The sequence below is a fragment of the Mesoplodon mirus genome (genome assembly GCF_964341445.2).
Source record: "Mesoplodon mirus genome assembly, chromosome: 3".
NCBI classification, from domain to species: domain Eukaryota; kingdom Metazoa; phylum Chordata; class Mammalia; order Artiodactyla; family Ziphiidae; genus Mesoplodon; species Mesoplodon mirus.
The window spans coordinates 15,824,296-15,839,824 of record NC_138978.1 but is presented as its reverse complement, the minus strand read 5'-3'; the positions used below and the strand labels follow the sequence as shown (position 1 = coordinate 15,839,824).

General features: G+C 61.0%; 2 protein-coding genes across 8 annotated transcripts in view; one reads left to right on the top strand and one right to left on the bottom strand.

The window, feature by feature from the left end:
• The first annotated feature begins 632 nt into the window (after positions 1–632).
• On the top strand, positions 633–7,097 carry MFAP2 (microfibril associated protein 2). 3 transcript variants are annotated; one of them, XM_082614699.1, is made up of 10 exons: positions 633–1,069; positions 1,497–1,574; positions 3,359–3,436; positions 4,482–4,568; positions 4,757–4,783; positions 4,894–4,980; positions 5,106–5,150; positions 5,894–5,981; positions 6,192–6,265; positions 6,514–7,097. In XM_082614699.1, the coding sequence occupies exons 3-10, from the start codon at positions 3,400–3,402 to the stop codon at positions 6,615–6,617; spliced, it is 549 nt and encodes a 182-aa protein (XP_082470825.1). In that variant the 5' UTR covers positions 633–1,069; positions 1,497–1,574; positions 3,359–3,399; the 3' UTR covers positions 6,618–7,097. The 3 variants fall into 3 exon arrangements, with proteins under 3 accessions (XP_082470825.1, XP_082470824.1, XP_082470823.1); XM_082614698.1 differs by having other exon boundaries at positions 634–1,069; positions 4,479–4,568; positions 6,514–7,096; XM_082614697.1 differs by lacking the exon at positions 1,497–1,574 and having other exon boundaries at positions 634–1,069; positions 4,479–4,568; positions 6,514–7,096.
• A 1,543-nt stretch (positions 7,098–8,640) lies between these two features.
• Positions 8,641–15,529, bottom strand: part of CROCC (ciliary rootlet coiled-coil, rootletin) — a 46,873-nt gene continuing 39,984 nt past the window's right edge. For 4 of the 5 annotated variants that reach the window (XM_082614501.1, XM_082614503.1, XM_082614505.1 and 1 more), the window contains 10 exons: positions 15,171–15,340; positions 14,940–15,060; positions 14,486–14,649; positions 12,838–13,053; positions 11,964–12,188; positions 11,385–11,534; positions 10,860–11,060; positions 10,522–10,653; positions 9,665–9,841; positions 8,641–8,839 (listed from right to left, as the gene is read on the bottom strand). In XM_082614501.1, the coding sequence (XP_082470627.1) occupies positions 8,753–8,839; positions 9,665–9,841; positions 10,522–10,653; positions 10,860–11,060; positions 11,385–11,534; positions 11,964–12,188; positions 12,838–13,053; positions 14,486–14,649; positions 14,940–15,060; positions 15,171–15,340 (1,643 nt within the window). In that variant the 3' untranslated portion in view covers positions 8,641–8,752. The remainder of the gene's footprint in view (positions 8,840–9,664; positions 9,842–10,521; positions 10,654–10,859; positions 11,061–11,384; positions 11,535–11,963; positions 12,189–12,837; positions 13,054–14,485; positions 14,650–14,939; positions 15,061–15,170; positions 15,341–15,529) is intronic. The other variant, XM_082614502.1, reaches the window with a different exon arrangement.

Here is a 15,529-nt window from a genome sequence, read left to right as displayed (position 1 = left end):
AGGAAGAAACATCTTGAGCAAAGGCCCGGTGGCCGGTGGAGGAAGGGAGGGGTTTAATGAGAATCAGCCAAAAAGCCATTGGAGGCTTTGGGGAGACCAGGCAGAGGGAATGAGGAGGCGGAGCCAGGCTGTGATGAAAGGTAGGGTCTTTGGGGGCCCCGGGGGAGTTCAGCCTTGTTCCCGGGTACCTTGGGAAACCAGTGAAAGGCTTTAGGTAGAAGCCTCCCTGCCCCCCACCCTGTCCGAGGTGAGTGGGTGAGGGCAGGGCCCCTCTGGGAAGGCCTAGATTGGAGGTATTACAGAGTCAGAATTAGTGGTGGGAGCTGGATTGGCTGCAGGGGTTGAGCTCAGGGGAGTTACGGTTACCGGGAAAGGGGAGGGCAGTGGGCTCATTCCCTGCATGGGAACACCTTCAAGGGCCAGGTCTGGGGAAGGTTGGGATGTTGTGAATTTGGACTTAGATCCTGTTGAATTGGATGTGCCTTGGGGACATTCCTACGGCCAGGCCCGGTAGCCTGTAGCCTGTGGTTTCAAAGAAATTTTGGTTATGGAAGGCAGCTGTGGCCAGGAGCTGGCTAGGGAGACCCGGAAGGCACAACCAGAGAGGCAGAAGGAAAAGCAGGCCAGGAAGTGTGTCCTGGAAGCTGGGAGAAGCCAAAAGGGAGGGCAAGGCTACTCCTCGCTGAGCGGCGGTGGGCGAATCATCTTTTTGAGCCTCCTCTGTAAAATGGGGGCAGCACGCCCACTTCACCCATCTCACCACTTTGCGCTCCGGCTGTGATGAGGCCGCGAGGAGAAAGCATTTTGCACAGCGGAAAGTGCTGAACAGACGTGAGGCTGGCTCCGCGGGCGCCTCCTCCCCGCGGGGCTGCCCCCGGAAGAGGGTTGAAGACCCGAGGTCGCGGCGTGGAGGCCCCGGCGGCGGCGGCAGCGCTCGCGTTAGGACCCAGCGGATCCAAGCTGGAGGGCGGGCGCCGGCCCCGTCGGGGGCCCGGAGGGGGGTTCGGAGCGGGCAAAGGGGCGGCTCCGGCGGGCGGACTCGGAGCGGGCCGCGGAGTGACCCGGCCAGGTAGGCGCGGGCCTGGCGTCCAGACCGGGCCGGGGGCGCGAGGGGGGACTGGGTCGTGGGCCGCGACGTCGGAGGGCCCCCAAATACTGAGGGTGCGGGGCTCTGCGGGTCCCCGATCCTGGGGGCGGCTTTCCTTTCGGGATCCCTGAGTCCGGGACCGTCTGAGCAGATGCTAAGAGGGCACTTGGAAAGTTTGGGGTCGTTTGGAGGGGAAGACGCGAGTTGGGAGGGGAGGAGAGCCCGATTTGGGGGGCGTCGGGGATGGGGCGGCTTTTGTTCTCCCTGGGAGGTTGGAATGCGGCGGCTGGGGTGTGGGTGTCCGGCGGGAGCGGCGGGGACAGAGACGCGGAGAGACAAAGAGAGATCAGAGACCGAGAGAGCGCGAGGGAGCGCGCCCGAGCAAGTTTCCGTGGTTGATTGTTCCCAGCTGTGCGGCGCTGCAACATCTGGTTTCCTCCAGCCGGACCCCAGCCCGGCCTCTGGAGCAGACAGAGCCTCCAGCAGAGTGAGTCAGTGAGCGTGGGGGCAGGGGGCCCGGAGGAGGCCCCGCTAGTGCCCCTCCTCACCAGGCACAGAGGGTAGGGGGCGTCCCAGCCGTGGAAGGGGCCAGGGTCCGGGAACAGGCCTCCTAGGCAGGTCCGGGCCTCCCGACACCCAAACAGTCTGTCGTCTAGATGTGCTTGGAGGTGTGGTCCCCTGGAGGGACCCGCTTCTGCCACAGGGACTCTCTTCTTTACAGCCCAGCCCTCCTTCCCCCAATAAGCCTGGGCCTGGGTGCTCAACCTCCGAGGGGAGGAAAAACTCCTTGCAGGGGGCTGAGAGGCCTAGGAGGGGCTTTGGGGACCGACAGAACCCCCCGCCCCCCAACCAACCTCCCCAGCTCTGGGCCTTCTCCTGAGTGGTGACAGCTCCAGCTAGCCTGCCTACCACCAGCCCGGGGGGCAAGTAAGGGACAGTGAGGCCTTGTGGGGAGCTCCAGGCCTTTCAGTCCCCCACCAAGAAGAGGCCAAGGGTGCTCAGAATGGGGATGTGAGAGCCAGATGTCCCCGGCCTGTGGGGCAGCTTGAGTCACAGGTCTCGCCTCCACCACCCCACCTCATCCCCACCCACCCCATCGAGTGCAGTTAAGGTTGAGGAGGGAGTGAGAGGCTGAATGTATGAGACAGGCAGCGGATCACGAAAGCGTCGGGACTGGGCAGAGGGAGGGAAAGATGCCCATGTTTCTGCCCCTCCCTCCCCCTCTCCCTCGACTCCCTGGGCGAGGCACGGTGGGGCAAAGTTAGGTTTCCATTCAGCTATCCAGAAGAACTCCTTTTGTTGTGGCAGGGCGGGGGTCCTCCAGATGGGTGAGCCCGGGGACTCTCTCCCAGCCCTCCTAGCAGAAGGCTGACAGCCTTGGGGCTGCCCTGCACTGAGCTGGGACTGGACAAGAGGACCTGTAGATTCTGCCAAGTCCACTGTGGGGTCAAAGACTGGAGGCTGGACTCAGCCAGGAGCTCTTGAACTTCAAGAGCCCAGTGAAAGCTAAGAACCACGGCCCTCTCCCCAAAAAACTATACACATAACACTTGTCATACAATGTCAGGTAGGGGGACATCACGGTCCCCTTCAGCGCTAGCCTCTAGGATCTGGAGAGGCGCTTTTCAGACTCCACCCTAAGTGCTTCCTGCTGCAGCAGACAAGTAGACCTCAGTCTCAGTCTCGTGAGTGTGCAATGAAGTCAGCCAGGTCTTGGGAGGCCTGGAGGCCTGGCAGGAGAGGAGTCTTCTAGGGGTGGGAACCCTGCCCAGACCTGGCTGTCCCAGGGGCCCCCGAGGCCCAGGCACACATGTGGTTTCCTGCTGAGTCTGGGCTGCGATGTTGGCTGGGCAGGGTTGGAGTCCCGAGGATGGGCCTGGGGTCAGGATCAGTGCATTAGACACCTGGGGAAGTGCTGAACCAGAGGGTGGGCGTGGGTGTGGCAAGGAGAGCAGGGTGAGGGCTGATAGAGGATTAGAAATGTCCATTTAGTGAGCAGGGCAGGGTAGGGTCTGTTTGTCAAGATCAGCTCTGGAGCCAGGTTGGAGGCCGAGTCCCTCAGGACCTGAACACCCAGTGGGCCATCAGGGACAGAGGATGTCCCTCCAAAGTAGTCCCCTCCCCCTGGGCCCAGACTCCATGACCCTCCACCTGCCTGGCTTCTGTTCCGAATCCCTCCTTCTCCAGGCTGAATTTCGGGGGAGCAGAAGTGGGCTCTGCAGCCCTGGGGTAGTGGCCCGGGATGCAGCTTGCCCCCTCCTCTTCCTCCAGCTGTCCCCTGACACCAGTCCAGCCCGCCTCATTGTGTAACCATGAGAGCTGCCTACCTCTTCCTGCTGTTCCTGCCTGGTAAGTGGCACCTAGGTGGGTGGGGCTCCCTTTATGTGGGTGGGAGTGGGGTTTGTAGGGGGAGGGAGCTGGCAGTAAGCTTTTGTCGTGTCCTATGGCCAGAACTCAGCTCCTTCGCTCCCAGGGCCGTCTACCTCTTGGGCCACAGACTGGGCTGGCAGCCCCTCCCAAAGACTAGAGGCATCTCCTGGGCCCCTCCTCAACCCTCCACAGCAGCAGACTGGCAGGATTCTGGAGAGTGGGCCCAGACACCAGGATCCACATTTTTCTTCTTACTTACTGATCCTCCCAGGAGCTGAGGTGCAGGAATGGAGGCCCCTAAGGCAGGGAGTCTGAAGGCCTGGGTTCTAGACCCCTTTGGGGCCCAACTAACCTATGCAATCTTGACTTTGGAGAAGTCCCTGTTAGTCAAAATGAGGAGTTAGCAATGGGGACCCCAAAGGCCCTGCCAGGTCTAACATTCATTAATTTAACAGATATTTGTGGAGCTCCTACTTTGTGCCAGGCACTGGGCTAGGCCCTGGGAATACAGTGATGAACCAGGCAGACAGACCCCCGCCCTCATGGTGTTGTCTGCCAGTCTAGGGAAGGGAGATGTGATAAGTGTCAGATTATGTTGAGTGCTATGATGGAAATAAACAGAATGAGATGGAGAGTGTGGGTGGGCCAGCGAGGGCCTCTTAGCAGAGCTGAAATTTCAGTTGAGACTTGAAGGAGGAGAAGCGAATCAGGATGACAGGCCCAGGGAGAGTCAAGTGCAAAGGCCTTGGGGCAGGCAGGAGCATGCTAAGTTCCAGGAACAGCCAAGCGGCCAGCATGGGGGAGAGGGGCGGGATATGACCCGTGAGGCGACACAGGACCAGGGAGTATAAGGGCCTTTATGGTAAGGAAGGCGTTTGCCTCCTATGGGTCTAGAGTCTGTTGAGGATCTTAGGGCCTTACAGGCCTGCCCTAGGGACCTCTACCTACCCTCCCCAGAAGGGCTTTGGGGCCTCTGCTGTCCTTCCCTGCTGGACATCCCCTCAGCTTTGCCTCCCCACAGCAGGCCTGCTGGCTCAGGGCCAGTACGACCTGGATCCGCTGCCTCCGTTCCCAGACCACGTCCAGTACACCCACTATAGCGACCAGATCGGTAAGCGCCTTGTCCGCCCCCAGGCCTCCTCCCGAGCCCTGCTCCCTGGATCTGCATGGCTCAGCCAGGGATCGGTGGGCGCGTGGTAGGGTGATGGGAATCTCGGGGTATGGTCCCTGGCTCAGTTGTGACCTGGGGCTGGGGGCTAGCCTGACCCCCACCAATTCCACATTCATCTTTATTTTCAGACAACCCGGACTACTATGATTATCAAGGTAAAGGGCTGAGGGCAGGATAGGATGGGCAGGCAGCTGGGTGGGGAGTCCATAGAGACCTGCGGGCGGTGGGAGTAGGGAGCAGACCCTTTCATCATCTCTCGTTGCAGAGGTGACTCCTCGGCCCCCGGAGGAGCAGTTTCAGTTCCAGTCCCAGCAGCAAGTCCAACAGGAAGTCATCCCAGCTCCCACCTTAGGTAGGCCACCAGCTCCAGCCAGCCCCGGGAGTGGGGAGGTCTGTCCGGGGCTGGGAGAGGTGACCTCACCCTGCCCTGAAGAGACCCATCCCAGTGATCTCTGCCTCTCTCTCCCCCCACACCAGAACCAGGAACTGTAGAGACGGAGCCCACGGAGCCTGGGCCTCTGGGTAAGAACCTTCCTGACAACTGGAGGGACAGAAGCATGGCCCCGGAAGTTAGGGTGCAGTGGGGTGCGGCATTGGGAGGGCTGAGACAGCCAGGCCTTTTGCTCTCGCTGGGGTAGATGATGGGGTGAGGGGCTTGCAGAGGTGCCCCTGCTTTAGTCTGGCAACTCCAGGGCCCCCCCCGAGGCAGCTCTGGAAGATCCCCCTGCCCCCTGGGCCCAGCTGGAGGCCGAGTTGGTTGCAGCCTCAGGAGGGGCCTCCACTCCCAGACACTGGGGCGGGGCGGGAGCACGTGGCGGCGGCAGGAGAGGCGAGGATGGGGCAGGAAGCCCAAGCCTGCTCAGCGGGCCTCCCCTGGCCAAGAGCCCGAGAGCCCGAGAGCCAGCCTGTGTGTGAGGGACCCTGTCTCACAGCTCAGCCTGTGTGTGCGCGGACCTCCTGTGAGGCTGCTGTGGACTTCTGTGACTGTGTGCGAATATAGATTTGTGTTTCAATATATGCTTCCAAGCGTGGTTGTGAATTTGTATATGTATAAATATACTGGATAAAACTGGGCAGCCTTGCAAGGTCCAACAGTGCTCGTGTGTGCGTGTGTTGGTGTGTGCACGCAGGTCTAGGCTGGGCCTGAGGGTGCAGGGGTACCTAGGCCCTGAGAGCCAGTCTCCCATGGGTGCGGTTGGGGGCTGCCACCCAGCTCTAAGCCCCCAGCTGCAGCGCGCCCAAGTCTGATCCCACCTGTCACTCAGACTGCCGCGAGGAGCAGTACCCGTGTACCCGCCTCTACTCCATACACAAGCCTTGCAAACAGTGTCTCAACGAGGTCTGCTTCTACAGGTGAGCGCAGGCAGGGACTGGGGGGACAGGGGTGGCAGGGGGGAGAGGGGGGCCACAGCTCCAGCCAGCAACGTGGGAGTGGGGAAAGCTAGTGAATGCCAAGGTTGAGCTCAACTCTGGTTAAGCCTAGGCCTAGGGGCTGGGTCTCAGGCTCTCCCGTGGGGCAGGATGAGGATGGGGCTGACCTTTCCCCTCCCCCGTCCCCCTCAGCCTCCGCCGTGTGTACGTCATCAACAAGGAAATCTGTGTCCGCACGGTCTGTGCCCACGAGGAGCTCCTGCGAGGTAGGAAGGCCTCCACCCTCCTCTTCCCCCTGCCCCCGTGCCCGCTCATCATCCATCCACGCGTCCACCCATCTGATGTTTATTAAACACGTGTTCAATCCAGGGCCACTTCCGGGGAATCCTGAGCTCCCCTCGCGGCTGCTTTTTAATCCTCAGAACATCCCCCATCACCACGGTTGGGGAGGGGGTAGCAGTGCCCATCACCTAGCCGCACCCTGACCCCCACTCCTTCCTGCTACCCCCAACAGCTGACCTGTGTCGTGACAAGTTCTCCAAATGTGGCGTGATGGCCAGCAGCGGCCTGTGCCAATCTGTGGCAGCCTCCTGTGCCAGGAGCTGCGGGGGCTGCTAGGGTGGAACTGGCAGCCCGAACCCTGGACCCTCCTCGGATCTGGGGCCCTCAGGCTCTGCCTGACCTGGTGCTTTTCTCCCCAGCCAGACGTTCCTTTTATCCCGTAAAAAGTTAGTGGCTGCGGCGCCGGGGGTTGCCTCAGGCCCTTCCCCCAGCCTGTGGCCACCTTGGGGCACAAAGGGGGCTCCCCAGTGTCCAGTCTCCGCCCTCAGGTGGGGGACATCCCAGGCCTCTCTATGGGACCTGGGCCCCTGATGTGCCTTCTCCATCCCTCTGAGGACAGTCCCCCACTCCAGCCCCACCCCCAAGGTAGGCTATGACCCTCACCCCAGCTGGTCTGCTTGGATTTCCTACAGCCCCTGGGCATAGACCACCTTTGTTTTATACAAAATTAAAAACAGGTTTTTACAAAAGATTCAGAGTCACTTCTTCGGTCAAGGGCACGGAGGAGATGGCCAGGTGCCTCAACACTGAATGTCCTCACTGAGAGGCTACCCGGCCCCTTGGGAGAAGGGCAGGTTCAGGTGACCTGTGGCCTTGCCTCTGCCTCCTCAGCCACCCGCTTCAGCTCCGACCTGCCCAGAAAGATGGGCCATGACAACTGCCCCCCGCCCCCAGGGTGGGTGGGTGGGTGGGGTGTGTGTATGTTTTGCAAATATAGCTTCCACATTGTCAGGGCTGCTTGGCGAGTCTGTGAGTGCCCCATCACCAGAGAAGGGTGCAAGGCAAGATGAGAGGCCGCCCATGTGGAAGCGTATAGGGTGGAAGGCAGGAGGTCAAGGTTGGTGGACTCTGATATCAAGGGCTTTGGCAGGAGGGAAGGCTGGTGCAGTTCAGAGGGCAGAAACAGGGCAAGCTGTTACAACACCTCCCTCTGACCAGCATATGGAGGCCAGGCTCTGTCTGAAGACTCAGCACACAGGCCTATTTAACCCTCCAACCAGGCCTATGTGGTGGGTACAGTTAATATTCGCATCTTACAGACAGGGAAACTAAGCCTAGATTATGTAAGCCACCCAAGGGTCCACAGTGGTGAGTGGCAGGGCTGGGGCGGAACCTGACTCCACTGGACTCCATGAGATGAATGGAATTTCTCCTTGGAAACACTGACTGAGCATCTTCTGTGTGTACTTCCTCATAACCACCCTGGGAGGCAGGTTCCCATTTTACAGAGGAGCAAACTGAGGCTCTGACAGGTTAAGCGGCTTTGCCCAGGATCACCCAGCGGAGCCAAGGCAAGACCCCATGTCCACTCCCAGGCCTGCACTTGTTTACCACACCGCCTGGAATGCCTGTTACTGTCCAGAGGGCGGGCCCTGTCCTGAGGAGGAGCCAGAGAAAAGGGAAGAAAGCTTCAGCTGGAAAGAGTCGAGCTGCATAGGTCGGGTCCCATCCCAAACCTCAACAGCTCCGTCTGTTAAATGGGGTGGGCGGCCCAGGACCCTGGAGGCCTCCCCATCCTGACATCCTGTGAGGTTGGTAAGTTCCTTACCTTTCGTCACAGGCCTTTCAAAAGCTGCCTCCATCTCCCTGAGCACCCACTAGGGGACCCCATCCCTCTGGCCCCAGGGCCCTCCTGTCCCCGCTCCTGTCTCCCAGGTGGAGAAGGCACATTAATAGTAAAGGGACACATCTGTACAAACCTTTTTTTAAAAAAATGGGGTCGTCTTGTTACAAAAAACACAACAGTTCTGAACAGTTAACATTGTAAAAAGGTACAAAAATACAGGGACTCTGAACTCTGAGGAATTTCCTGACAAATACTCTGAACTAAGGCAAAGAGATCTCTGCGAAGCCAGAGAAGGTCCCCTGCCCCAGGCCTGGACATCCCTTCTCTTCCCTGTGAACCTGTGCTCCAGGGTCGGCCAGAGACAAGGGGTGGGGGTGAGGGGGGGTCTCTCCAACCCCTGGCTTTGGCTCAGCTACTCAGGGAGGACCTCAAACTGGTCCTGGGGGACCTCATACGGGCTCATCCTGGGGGAGAGGGGCTGGACTGAGTGCGGAGCCCACAGAGGGTGGTTGGCTCTGACGAGGCTGGGAGGGCACTGCTGGGTCTGGCCTGGTGCCGGAGTCCCCCCTCCCCTGTCCCGCCCCGGCCACGGGGCTGCTCTCCAGGATGCCAGCCAGCAAGGTGCTCACTTCTCTGGAGGGCCGGAGGAGGGGGAGAAAGAAGCTGAGCCCCTTCGAAGCTCCTGCTGCAACTGTCCCTTCAGTGTGGACACCTGGAGAAGAAAGAGGAGGTAGGGCCAGCCCAGGACCCCAGCCTGGTTTCAGAGAAAGCGGGGTGGGGGGGGGTGACTGATGGAAGGACACCAGAAGGGACCCAGTGCTGCCTGTTTCAGAAAAACCAGGCGTCATTAAGAGCCAGGGTATTTCCTCCCCTTCTCATTTTGCTCCGTGGAGCAGTGGGGTGTCTCCGGACTGCTCGGCCTCTCTTTGGGGGCCACCCATCCCCACTCTCACCACTAGGCCAGGCCTGGCGCGCTAGCTGGACTCCAGGGGTGGACCTGTGACCCAGGCCTGGCCTACCAAAGCAGACTTGCCCTGCAGACATGATCAGGGCAGAGATGGTCACGAGGGGGCCTGTGATCTCAGTTGGCCAGTGAGGATCATCCTTGGGACTTTTGCTGTTGCTCTCAGGGAAAAGGGCCCCTCTCTCCTCTGGGATCATGGGTTGTTAGGATAACCCAAGGCTGGAGCTGCTGAGGCCACCTGTGCCACCCGGGGACACGGCCTGCCCGGGCATGGAGCGTGGCAAGGGGACTGAGTTCCAATGACATCACTTGAGCCCCCATGTCCAGCCATGGCTGATACCAGCACAGATCCACCCGGACCGTTTCAGTTATGGGCGCCATTGACCGCTTATACCCAAGAGGTTACTGCCAGCCCTCTCCCTGCTGCCACTTCTTCCTCTCCCTCGCCCCCTCCTCCTCCTCCTCCCCCTTCCCCCAGCTCCACACTTCCATCCTGGCCCAGCCTCCTGAAGGGGGAGTCCTGCTGATGCTGCCGCCCCCAGGGAGGGGCCAGAGCGCACCAGGCCTGAGTACCTGCTCCTCCAGGCCACGCACCCGCTGCCGGTGGGCCCGCTCCCGCGCCTCCAGGGTGCGCTCCGTCTGCACCTGGGCACTGCGCAGGCGATCCACTTCCTGCTGCAGCTCCAGCTGCTGCACATCCACCTCCAGCCGTGCTGGGCTGTGGTTCTGCTCCAGTGCTGCCACCTGGGCCTGCAGGAGGGACCACGGGTCAGGCCTCTGGCCGTGTGTGTGTGCGTGCACACGCGCACATGTGTGTGAAAGGGTGTCAGGCACCTCCCTGGGGTGGGAGCCTGAGGGCCCCTTGGGGCAAAGCAGGGGATGTAGGAGAGACCCTTGTTTTTCTCCCACCCCCCAGGCCTCCTGGCCTGCAAATCCTGGGTCAGGGTACTTAGTGACCTGCCCCACTCAGGCACACAAACATACACACAGACATATTCAAACACAGAGACAAGCCCATATGTTTATACAGATATAGATAGATAGATAAGATAGATAAAAGCAAGCATGTAAAAACCTGTGTTCACACGGATGCATGCCTATGTGCAGAAGCCCAATACTCTTACATACATCTACATACAAGAAGAGACCTGTACACCAAGATACAGATATATGCCTAATACTTAGATATGCCACATCCATGCACGAGATTCGTGCTACATGCGCAAGAATACTCTCACATACACTCATGGCTCTTCACGTCCACAAACAACGTGAGCACACAGGCGCGTGTGCTGACAGGTCTCTTTCCTCTCCACTCTGGGGAGGACCCCTCCCTCTGGGACCTGGCTCTGGGCCCCCCCTCCAAGGCTCTGGGCTCGTGGACTGTGGGGGTGGAGTTGGGTCCAGGGCTGGGTGGGCAGGGACTAGACCTCCAGCAGCTGGATCTGCCTCCGGGCCTCGGCCAGCTCCAGCTCAGCCCCCGTGAGCGTGTGGTCCAGGCGGCCTTTCTCCGCGCTCAGCCGCACTGTGTCCTCGTGACTGCGAAGCTTCTCCCGTTCCACCTAGGTGGGGAGAGAGGGAGGGGGTCAGGGTGCCCAGGAAAGGAGGGAGGTCCCAGGAAGTGGGAGCAGCTCAGAAAGGGGTGTTAGGTTACAGGTAGCAGGGCCGGGGGGACTTGCGGCCCCCACAGCCTGGGGACACGCGGCTGGGACCAACCGGGGCTGGGACCCAGAGGAAGTGAAGGGAGGGCCCTAGGGACACAGCCCACCTTGTCCAGCATCCTCCTGAGGGCCACCTGGTCCTTCTCCAGCCGCAGGGCTGAGCGCTCCACCTCCCGCTTCTCGGCCTCCAGCTGAGCCAGGGCGCGCTGCAGGCTCCCCAGGCGCTCCTGCAGCAGCCGCCGCTCATCCTGCAGCTTCTGGACCGTGTGCAGGGCCGCAGCCTCACCTTCTTGACGTTGCCGCAGCGCCTGCAGCAGAAGCCAGCAAGTCCCTAACCCCTCTGGGCCTCAGGGTGTACATCGGAAGCTTGGAGATGATGCTGCCAGCCTGCCACGCCCACATGCTAGGCAAGGCTATTATGAGGCCCACATCAGGGAATGGTCACCCGAGGCCAGACAGTTCTCTATGGGCCTCAGTTTCTCCATCTGTATAATGGGGATACGGACCGAGTGAACCATGCTTCCTCACAGGAGGCTGGGCCTAGGTTTGGGATAAGGTGGAGATAGGTGAGAAGGTCCCAACGCCGAGGGCCTCACGGTCCTGGGAACAGAAGGGCCCGCCCTGGCCCTCACCTCCTGCAGCTGTTGCAGCCGGCCCTCGGACTCCGCCCGCTGCAGCTCCAGGTCCGCTAGCTCGCCCCGCATGGTCTGCACCTGCTCGCTCAGGGAGCTGCTCTGCTTCCTTGCCTCGGATAACGCCTGCCGCGTGGCCTCCAGCCGTTCCTGCGGGACAAGGGCTGATGGTGCCAGGCTGTCCTGGGAGCCCTGAGGCAAGGGGCTCCTCTCTACTTGGTACCTCCAGGCCAGGTTCACAGCCCCTTAAACAGGTAGTCCTCTCACCTGGAGAGTAAGCCAGACAGCAGGCCTGGCCCACAGCCTAGCCACTGACCTGCACAAGGTGGGGAAGCCCTCAGACCCCAGCTCTTCCCTTAGCCTGCCCCTGGGTCCTGCAGCCTGTCCTAGTAGGCTGGATCCCACCTCCCCCCAGAGCCTCCCCTCATTGGCTGATGCTCTTACTGGGCCCACCCCTCCCTCAAAGGCAGCTCTTATTGACCGTCCCAGGGGTCAGCTCTCCACCAGGGCCCCCAAGCCTGCCTTTGTAGGCTAACTCTCACTGGGCCCGCCCGCAGCCAGACCCTGGAACCCCCATACTTGGAGCACTTGGCGGTCATGTTCACAGGCAGTCAGGGCCTTCTGCATGTGCAGGTTCTTGTCCTGGGTGCTGGTGAGGCTGGCGCTGCTTTGGGTCAGAGCCTCCATCAGGCCCTGCACCTTGTCCCGCAGGACCCCCTCGCTCTCTTCCACCTTGGCCAGGGCCCCCCTCAGCTGCTCGACCGTCCGCTGTAGAGTCCCCGCCTTCACCTCACTGTCTGCCACCTGGTGGGAAGACAGACAGGATGGTCCAGGTGTGCCTAACCCAAGCCCCTGCCACCTCTCTCTAGGCCTTTCTCACTGATACTCACTGTTCCCATGCGTTCCCACTGTCTCACGTGACTACAACCTGGGCCCGGTCGCACCGCCAGTTAACTACCCTCACACAGAATGCCATCAACCTGGCTGTCCCAGACCCCGTGGTCTTCCGCCTGTTCTCATTCCCCTTTCCTCCCTGTTATGGAGAAGAAAGGGTAACCACCACAACCCTGACATTTTCTGTGTTCTTGACTTAGGCGTGTGACAGCGTAGGACTAGCAGAGCTACTGAACATTCCAGCTAGAGCTGAGCTTCCTGGCGGCCAAGGCAAAAAAAGAAAATGAGTGAAACCTATGTCTCTAACTGGTCCCACATGCCTCCTTTGAGTGCAGACTCCGTCAACAAACAGTCCTGAATTCTCATCTTGGCCCTGCCTCTTATTAGCTATGTGATCTTGGGCAATGACGTCACCTCCGTGAGCTTCCATCCACCCATCCGTGAAATGGGGTGATGATAATACCTGCCTCGCAGGGTAGCTGGGAGGATCAGAGTCCCCATAACGCACTTGGCACAGGGCGGGCAGAAGAGGGGCCTGAGGTCGTGGGAGGGGACCCACCTGCCTCTGCAGGGAGTCTACCCGCTCCTGGAGGGCCTGGGCCTGGGCCTCCCGGTCGCTCAGGCCCAGGCGGCTGCGCTGCAGCTCCCCCTCGAGCGAGCGCCGCTGCAGCTCCAGCTTGACGCTGCGGCTCTCAGAGGCATCCAGTACCTCCTTCAGACGCCGCTTGTCGCTCTCCAGCTTCACCTCGTTGGCCTTCATCTTGCTGATCTTCTCCTGTGGGTGAGGCAGGGCTCAGGCCCCACTGTGCAGCCCACCCCACGCCTCCCACATCCCTCAGGACCCTTAGGAGAAAGTGGGGAGCAGCCTGGAAGGGGTCACAGACACCACTTGCTGTGTGACCCAGGGCCAGCCCCTGACCCTCTTGGGGCCTCCGTCTCCCCACATGCTCACAGGGTGACTTGAGGATCCCAGAGCACTTTCCAGTTTTGCCTAAGTCTCACAGGCTGTGTGATCCAGGCTCATCCCTCCGTCCCTGCTCTCTGGCCCTATTTCACCTCCGTGTGGTCAGGGGACCGGATTGGTCCAGGGATGCCACAACCTGAGTGTTTACAGAGCCCCAGGGCGGTGAGGGGGGAAGGTGTAAAAATGCAGATTCCAGGGCTTCCCTGCTCTGCTGCATCACTCTCCAGAGGCGGGCTCAGAGCTGCATGTGGGACCTGAGCTGAGCCGGGCAGGAGCCCTGGGCCCTGCCGGGTTTTAGGGGATGATACTCCTCCCTTCCCCATGCGGGGTCAGCTGGTGAAGGAGACTTGGGGAGTGGGGATAGGGCAGGAAGACAGACAGGGGTCCTTCTCTTCCCGTCACCATCCTAGAGACAGGGCGGGGCAAGGGGGTGTTATTACAACAGCGCCCAGGCCTGTCCCGCTTCCACCCTGCTCAGAGCCCCAACGTTGCCATGTCTGGGCCCAGCAGCCCCACTCTGGCTCCTGCCCAGCTTTGTTCCTGGCCTCCTCCCGCGGCCCCTGTGGCTGGGCCCAAGGCCAGAGCCGGAGCCGCAGACACAACAATCCAGCTCAAGCTCGGCCTGGAGCCAGAGGCCTGGGGTGGGCTGTGGGGACAGGCGTGGAGGGCCAGAGGAGGAAAGGGGAGGGGGGGGAGTCTGTGGCTGCAAGAAGGGCTCAAGGCTTTGGCGGCCTGGACCGTCACCACCAGGGCCTGTGCTTCCTGCCCCAGACACACACACACACACACACACACGTATATACAGATGTCTCCCAAAGACATATAAAACCCCCAGAACACCAGTGGTGTGGCTATACAGAGATGAAGGAAACAGGTCCCCTGAGCACTGTCTATGTGTTAAGAGTGCACGTGCATCGTCTCTGGGAGAGAGTTATTGTTCTCCCCCTTTTATAGATGAGGAAAGCGAGAATCACGCAGCAGGGCAAGAACTTGAACCCAGGTCTGTGAGCTTCAAACGCCCAGGCTCTTTCTTCTGTAGCCTAATGACCTCATATAGAACAAGATGATGAAATCTGAATGTGCTTTTGGAGAAAGTCATGGGCTGGTCACGTCAGTGGGTGCTGGCAGACCCAGGCAGACAGAACAGAGATGCGCACAGGAGGCCTTATAGACGTCCATTCAGGCGCGCACAGATCCCCCGCACCCCGCCGCCCTCTCTCACTGGTTCTCAGCTCCTGCCTACCTGGCTGGCCCGGAGCTCGCTCTCGGTGGCCTGCAGGCCCCTCTCCAGGGCAGCCACCTGGTCCAGCACCGCCCGGCGCTCCCGTTCGCTGTGCCGCGCGCTCTCCTCCTGCAGTGCCAGCTCGGCCTGGGCCCCGCTCAGCTGCCCGTCCATGCTGCGCCGGGCTATGGTCCCCACCCAGCCCCATCAGGCCCAGCCAGGCACACAGCCTGAGACCTGAATCAGGCTCGCCCTCCGCCCACTGCAGGGCTTGCCTCTCTGAGCCCTTGGGGGGTCTGTGGGTCTGGACACGGGGTGAGGCTGACCAGGGAGGGGGTCCCAGAGGAGACAGCCCGCTCAGGCCACGGTAGCCAGGGCAGGGATGCAGGAGTGGCTCAGGCCAAGCCCACAGCCTCCCACCTCAGCTGCTAAGGGCACAAGAGAGCAAAGCAAGGACCCAGAGGATTAGACTCACCCTCTGCACTCGCTGCCACAGCCTTCTGCAGCTGCCTTGCCCGTGAGATCGCACTGTCCCTCTCAGCCTCCACCTCAGCCAGCTGGCGACTCAGGGTACTCGTCTGTGCCCGAAGCTCATCCTGCAACCCCAATGTCGGGGGGAAGGGAAGACCTGCTCTGACGACCTGTGGCCCCTCACAGGGCCCTGGGCCACGGGGCTCCCCCTGCAGCCACTCACGCCCCACCTCACCCGTTCTCTCTGGGCGCTCTGCAGCTCCTGCAGGAACTCCCGGAGGGCCCCCCGCACTGCTTCCGGGTCCAGGTCTGGAGATGCCGGGGAGGTGGCAGGTCCTGGGGATGGTGGCTGGGACCCAGGGCTGCATTCCAAGGGCTTGGGGCTGCTGAGCCCTTCCCTACTTCCTAGAGAAGGAGACACGCTCGGGGATGCAGAAGCCACAGGCCTCTCCTGCCTGGTTGGTGCCGGCAGGCTCCCAATGCATCTCACCCATCCCTGCTGAGCCCGGCAGCCCAGTGAGCTCCCCACAGAACAAACTGGGTCCCCTCAGCCTCTTGCTTAACCCTTGACCAGCCCTCCCAACCCTCAGAACC

Bases quoted from the DNA above. Each gene is read 5' to 3' on its own strand.
- MFAP2 (XM_082614697.1), top strand. From the start codon at position 3,400: ATGAGAGCTGCCTACCTCTTCCTGCTGTTCCTGCCTG. The intron at 5,151-5,893 runs GTAAGAACCTTC...CCTGTCACTCAG, and splicing joins CACGGAGCCTGGGCCTCTGG to ACTGCCGCGAGGAGCAGTAC. The intron at 5,982-6,191 runs GTGAGCGCAGGC...CGTCCCCCTCAG, and splicing joins AACGAGGTCTGCTTCTACAG to CCTCCGCCGTGTGTACGTCA.